The sequence below is a fragment of the Fragaria vesca genome, linkage group LG6 (genome assembly GCF_000184155.1).
Source record: "Fragaria vesca subsp. vesca linkage group LG6, FraVesHawaii_1.0, whole genome shotgun sequence".
Lineage (NCBI taxonomy): Eukaryota > Viridiplantae > Streptophyta > Magnoliopsida > Rosales > Rosaceae > Fragaria > Fragaria vesca.
In genome coordinates, this window is record NC_020496.1 from 6,572,758 (window position 1) to 6,578,816 (window position 6,059).

Below are 6,059 nucleotides of genomic sequence, written 5' to 3' on the forward strand. Positions count from 1 at the left end.
ATATATATATATATATATATATATATACAGTCCCCTTCCAGAGTGGGATCCCTCTTTGAAATTAAAGTGCGGGACTCCTTATTTCGCTCACTTTCAAGTCGTATTTCCACATCTCAACCGTACAATGTCTAAAACAGTGTGTAGATCATTTCTGCAAAGTTTCATCAAACTTAAAGATCATTTTATAGACCAACTAAACAACCAAAACATTCAAACATTAACAAAAGCAAGATGGAAAACCTCCACTAGCTCAGTCCTTTCTAGCCATCCCTCTGTTGAAACAATAATAATTGATCATTTTAACAGTCCAATCACTGCTTCACCTTTTAAAATTGCTATAGAAGATCCAAACACTAAGAAATTAACCCAGACACTAAGAAAATTATTGAACAAAATAATTACACAAACCAAAGCCTAGTAACCATCGGAGCCCAGTTAGATAAAATAGAAACAAAAGTTGACAACATATCCTCTAAAGTTAATATCATTCCACAACCTAAACCAGAAACTCCTTTAGTTCATTTTAGTGAATTAAATAAACCTTCCTTGAAGCCTACTTCATCAATTCAAAAGATCGAGCAGATGTTAGAAAAATTAAAAACTGAAACAGCAGAACCTAGTAGAATTGCAGTAATTCATACCCAACAAATCTCTTCATCCACTTCTTCCGATAGTGATTCTAGTAACACTAACCAAATTAAAGAATTAAATCAAATACTTCAGACCTTAAATATCGAACCTTTAAACCTAGATCGAATAGTTCATCCAAAAAAGAGACCTTTTAAAACTTGGACAGAACGTCCTCTCCCCTTAGATATGCAACCTACTAATCACATTACTAATCAATTCTCAGTTTCTTCTGATAAAACTTATATATATATATATATATATATATATATCAGGGCCATTCCATTGAGGGATCCCTATTTTTGACTATTTCTGGGGATAAAGCATTACACCAACTTCCCGATCAAATTTTTGCATCTACACCGTTCAATTCATTTGGTTATATGATAGATCATTTCTACAAATTTTCAGATAATTTAGTGATCGTTTACCCATTCAAAACTTCGATTTATTTTTAATGATCTTGAATTGTCTAGGTTTGATATAAAGTGTGTAACGTTTTGATTTAATCTCAATCATCCAACCTCATTAAATAACAAATCCAATGGTGTGGGTCTATCCCTAAAAGTGACTAAAAATAAAGATCTCTTAATGGAATGGCCCTATATATATATGTTACTCCTAGTGCCAGGAGTGGTATATTGTAAGCTGTAAGTAGTCTCAAGGTTGGTGGTTCTGGTTAAACTAATTTACTACCCGAAGTTTCACGGCGCATGAAAAGAAATTAACGTAATGAAACAAGCTCGATCTTGATATATATGGACAGAATAAGTTTAACTTGTATTAGGAATTCATCCTTGCTATTATCTCTGCTGAACAAGTATAAACAAAACAAATTAATAAGATGAAGAGAACACCCAAACTGACAAACAGAGAAGATAAAGCATCAAACATATACACACACAGAGCACATACTGCCAATAACTTATTGATGAGGTTAGGTCCAAATATAGATATTACTGAGCAGATAATTAAAATTTATTCTAAGATAATTTACCAAAGTTCTTATCAATAATTTGCTTTGTAACCCCTACCATCTAATTAATCGAATAAAGATTATGTTTCATTTAGAGTATAAGGTCTCCGTTACATGTAACATGTTAGGAATAAGAATGTGTTACATATATATAACATATAAATGTTAGGTCGACATAGAAATCCAAAAGCACCACGTCACACACACTTCACACGCCTTACGTACACGCCACATCATTATTGAACGGTCTTGGCCATTTTACCTCAACATGCATATGATTAAATTCAATACTTCCGACTAGAGTCATCTCATGGTTGTCTCTAGTTTCTACTCCTAAAGCTACTCTTTTCTTCGGTTTCGTTCCACGTACATCTCTCTTTAACTTCTTCAACTAATAATACATGGACGTGGCAAAGGGTAAAGAAAATATCTACATCTCAATCTGAAACCACCTTTCTCACCAATCTACTTCATGGGAGAATTATCGTTTCTATTCTAAACATAGCATCCTCCAATTAATTGATGGTTATCCACACGTTGAGAGTAGTTGAATATATGATAATTCCGTCGAACAAGGACCTTTGAACATGTAACTAACAACAGATTGTCGTCTTATGATGAATACCATACTAACCCAAATACTACCCTTGCCTCTGCTAATTGCCCACTTCAAACCACATAATTCCCATCTTAGCTAGGTTATTATTGTCAACTTAATTGGGGCACCAATAGCATTATTATTTGTTTGATCCAATAGCGATGAGATCATTGTATAATGAAAGTTAGGGTTACGATGGTATTGATTGCCCAACAACTTGAGATTTTCTTAAGAAAAATCTGTCTGAAGTAGTAGCCCTAATTAGAATAGAAAACCATATTTTGCTACAGCGGCAGACAAGGCCATGTAGAACCAAGTGAGGTGACGACCCGGCGGTGACATACTCGGCCTGATGTCATCCTGCCTTGCCCTAGGACGTCTCCTACGTGGAGGCTCATCTGGCCATTGGTGTGATACAATCGTGCTAGGTTGAGGGGTCAAGATGAATCTTCCTCGAGCTTCTAGTCATCTCTTTCTTGCTCTGCAAATGCAATCCCATATAACATCTTTTCACATCCATATAAGCTGGAGGACATTATTAGAGACTACTCTTGACTTTATATAATCTAAACCACGCTCACAGAGAGACTCATACACCCTACGATACTTAATTTTTCCACATATAAAGATACTAGAAACTCGGAAGCTATAGCTCATCGACTATGGAGCAGTGGACTTGGCCGGAGAGTGTGTCGTCCAACCAGAAGAGGGTGATGGAGGAGCTGGTTCAAGGCCGGGAGATGGCTAATCAGCTTCGGGGGGTTCTCAGAAGTGACGTCAGATCGGCGGAGGGTCTTGTGACGAAGATCTTGGGGTCGCTCACCAACACCCTTCTTATCTTGAATGGCAGTCAAGTGGATGCTAAGGAGGAGCTCATTTCTCAGGTTCATGCCAATAGTAATACTGGTGCTGTTACTGCTTCTGCTTCTGGTTCTGGTTCTGCTACTGCTGGCCTTGTTTCATCGTCTTGGGATGTGGTTCATGACGATGCTATGATGAAGTCGGAGGATTCGAATGAAGAGAGTTGCAAGAGTACCGAAACGTTCAAGGATCGCAGGGGTTCTTACAAGAGAAAGTAATTAACAAACTAATCAATTTCTAGTTAATTAATTATGTCGTTATACATGTTATTAGTGATCATTACTTTTTGGGAACGGGAAAAGTAAGGATTAACTTTGTGTATACATATGATTGATAATTTTTGGATCTGCGGTATATGAAAAACTTTACTATTTTATTGCAAACTGATATTTATATGATTGTTTAAATGGTTGTTGGTTAATAATTCATGTGACGTTTGTCGTATGTTTTAATATCTGAAAGTTCATCGTTATATTTTTTAAGAAAAAAGTAAAGTAAACGGGTGACTACATCTACTTACTTTCTACTTACTTTATTAGCTAAACTATTGTAATTTCATATAGAAAAACAAAATTTACCTGCATAATTATTTTATTGGGTCGTATCAAGCTATGACTCTAGCTAGCTTCTCCTTTTTAACTGTAGTATAATTCTACTCTTAATTGTAAGTAACTAATGATCGTTGCTTGCAGAAAAACTTCACATTCATGGACCAAAGACACTCTGGATTTAGTGGACGATGGTCATGCATGGAGAAAGTACGGACAAAAGATGATCCAAAATAACAAACATCCAAGGTAAACATACGAAAACGCTATTGCAATGTCAATTTCTTACAATCACATATTCAGTGTATGATTTACTCAAAATAAAGCTAGCTAATTAAGGTTTACTCTATGTACGTGCAGGAACTACTTCAGATGCACTCATAAGTTTGATCAAGGCTGCAAAGCAACCAAACACGTTCAAAGGATTAAAGATGAACCCCAACTCTTTCGGACCACATACTATGGCAATCACACATGCGCAGACTATCTCAGAGCTCCGGAACTCATCTTAGATTGTTCAAGTCGCGAAGACTCTTCCCAGAAAATGATCCGATTCAACAGCACCGATAACGATGAACATCCTTTTTTCTCAGCCTTCACATCGACCAAAAACGAGGGCGTCAAGGAAGAAGAGATGATCAAACCATTCAAACCAATTAGTGACCACGATCACGTGACCTACCACAACCAGTCACCGTCGTCCTCTGCTTATATCATGTCGCCGGGTCCATGTGTGCTTGAGTCGTCCGGCGGGACTTTGAATGGTTTCTCATCGACTATCGCAAATGATCACGATGATGTGATTTCTAGTATGATGATTGAATACTTTGATAATGAAATAGATTTTCCATATGAGTTTTGAGAGAAATTCTTCCGTGTGACTGTCGTGCCACGTGTCCGTGCGACCAGACAACGGTCGTGCGACACGTGTTTTTTTTTTTTCACAGCTGCGAATTCTTCGGCGAAGCAATGGAGAGTCCAAAATTTTCACCCTCGCCGGCCGAAACCATCGCCAACCACGACAATCTCCTCACACAAATCCTCCATCTCGAACCCAAGTCCCTCCTCCGATGCTCTCCCTCATTTCCAGCCCCAAATTCCGCGACCGCCACACCCTCCAAAATCCTACCCTTCCTCTCTCTGCCTTCTTCTTCCTCTCCACCTCTCCGGATCCCTCTCCTCTCCCCTCCATTCGCTCCCGGAGCTCCGACGAGCCAAAATACTCCAGAGAAAGGAAGAAGAAGCTTCGCCGAAGAATTCGTAACGGCTGCTGTGAACAAAAAAAAAACACGTGTCGCACAACCATCGGCTGATCGCATAGACACGTAGCACGGCCGTCGCACAGAAGTATTTCTTGAGTTTTTATGAGCATGCACTTTTTTTTATATTTTTTTTTTGTAATTGGTGTGTACGAAATGTCACATTTCAGTTTGCTTTCATAGTGTAAAATATTCTTCAAAAACATTTTATGGATCATCCCAAAAATGGAAGCAGTTTTCTTATTAATTTATGTGGATTCATATTAGAGCTTGCAGCTTAAAGTGAAACTTTTCTCCTATTTAAATAATGTATTACCTTTTTTTTTTCACCTTTTACAACAACGAAAAAGATCACAGAAGAGGAGTGTTACTATTATAATTTATTTGATCCAATTTTCAACAATTAGAGGCCGCCTCTTTATTGTAACTACTTATTGTGATAAACTTGGTCAAACTACTTAGTATAGAACCTCCATATATGGAGTTCGAGTTTCAACTCTCACTAGTTTATGGCCAGCATGTTTGAGAGGTATTTGTGTTAGTGAGCATGCAGTGGGAAATTAGTCTTGTTTTGCTTGGATTCTCCCATCAACTTCGGTCTGAATACTGATTTGTTGGTGTTTTACTAGTTTGCTAACGTAACCGACGTGACTAATTGATACCTTCTCCCTATCATAAAAAAAAAAACTAGAATGAAATTAGACAAAATACTGGTTACCCCCTATACTTTGAGGACCTCGACAGTTTAGTCATCACTTTCTCAGATTCAACAAATTACTCCTCGTATTATCAAACTCCAGACAATGAAGTTCATTACTAACGTCTCCTTCTAAATTGGTTGTTATTTTGGTGACATAACTTAAATACAACATATGGCGCCATGTCAAATTGTAAATATCGTGAGTACGTACACCTAAATCAAACACGTAACCAAGTTCCTAATCTCTTTAGAAGCCCTAAAACTTGGAATGAGATGTTTGTAATGGACCACAATGTGTGAGATTTGAAATCTCGATAACAGAGGACTAAATTGCACTACCAGAAGAAAGACTTTAGCCGACGAAAAAAAAAAAACAGGCCGACGAAACAATTTTTCGTCGGCTAAATTATATTTTCGTCGGCTATAGTCAACTTTAGCCGACGAAATTAAAATTTCGTCGGCTAAAGAATTTTCTTTCGTCGGCTAAAGT

At 37.4% G+C, this 6,059-nt stretch overlaps 1 protein-coding gene across 1 annotated transcript; it reads left to right on the top strand.

Moving 5' to 3' along the window:
- The first annotated feature begins 2,863 nt into the window (after positions 1–2,863).
- Positions 2,864–4,472, top strand: LOC101297653 (probable WRKY transcription factor 70-like). Its single transcript, XM_004305031.1, has 3 exons — positions 2,864–3,276; positions 3,755–3,859; positions 3,971–4,472. Exons 1-3 carry the CDS (start codon positions 2,864–2,866, stop codon positions 4,470–4,472), a joined length of 1,020 nt encoding a protein of 339 aa, XP_004305079.1.
- The last annotated feature ends 1,587 nt before the right edge of the window (positions 4,473–6,059 follow it).

Coding starts and splice junctions, on each gene's coding strand:
- LOC101297653 (XM_004305031.1), top strand. CDS start 2,864: ATGGAGCAGTGGACTTGGCCGGAGAGTGTGTCGTCCAACCAGAAGAGG. Junction 3,277..3,754: donor AGGGGTTCTTACAAGAGAAA/GTAATTAACAAA, acceptor CGTTGCTTGCAG/AAAAACTTCACATTCATGGA. Junction 3,860..3,970: donor CAAAATAACAAACATCCAAG/GTAAACATACGA, acceptor ATGTACGTGCAG/GAACTACTTCAGATGCACTC.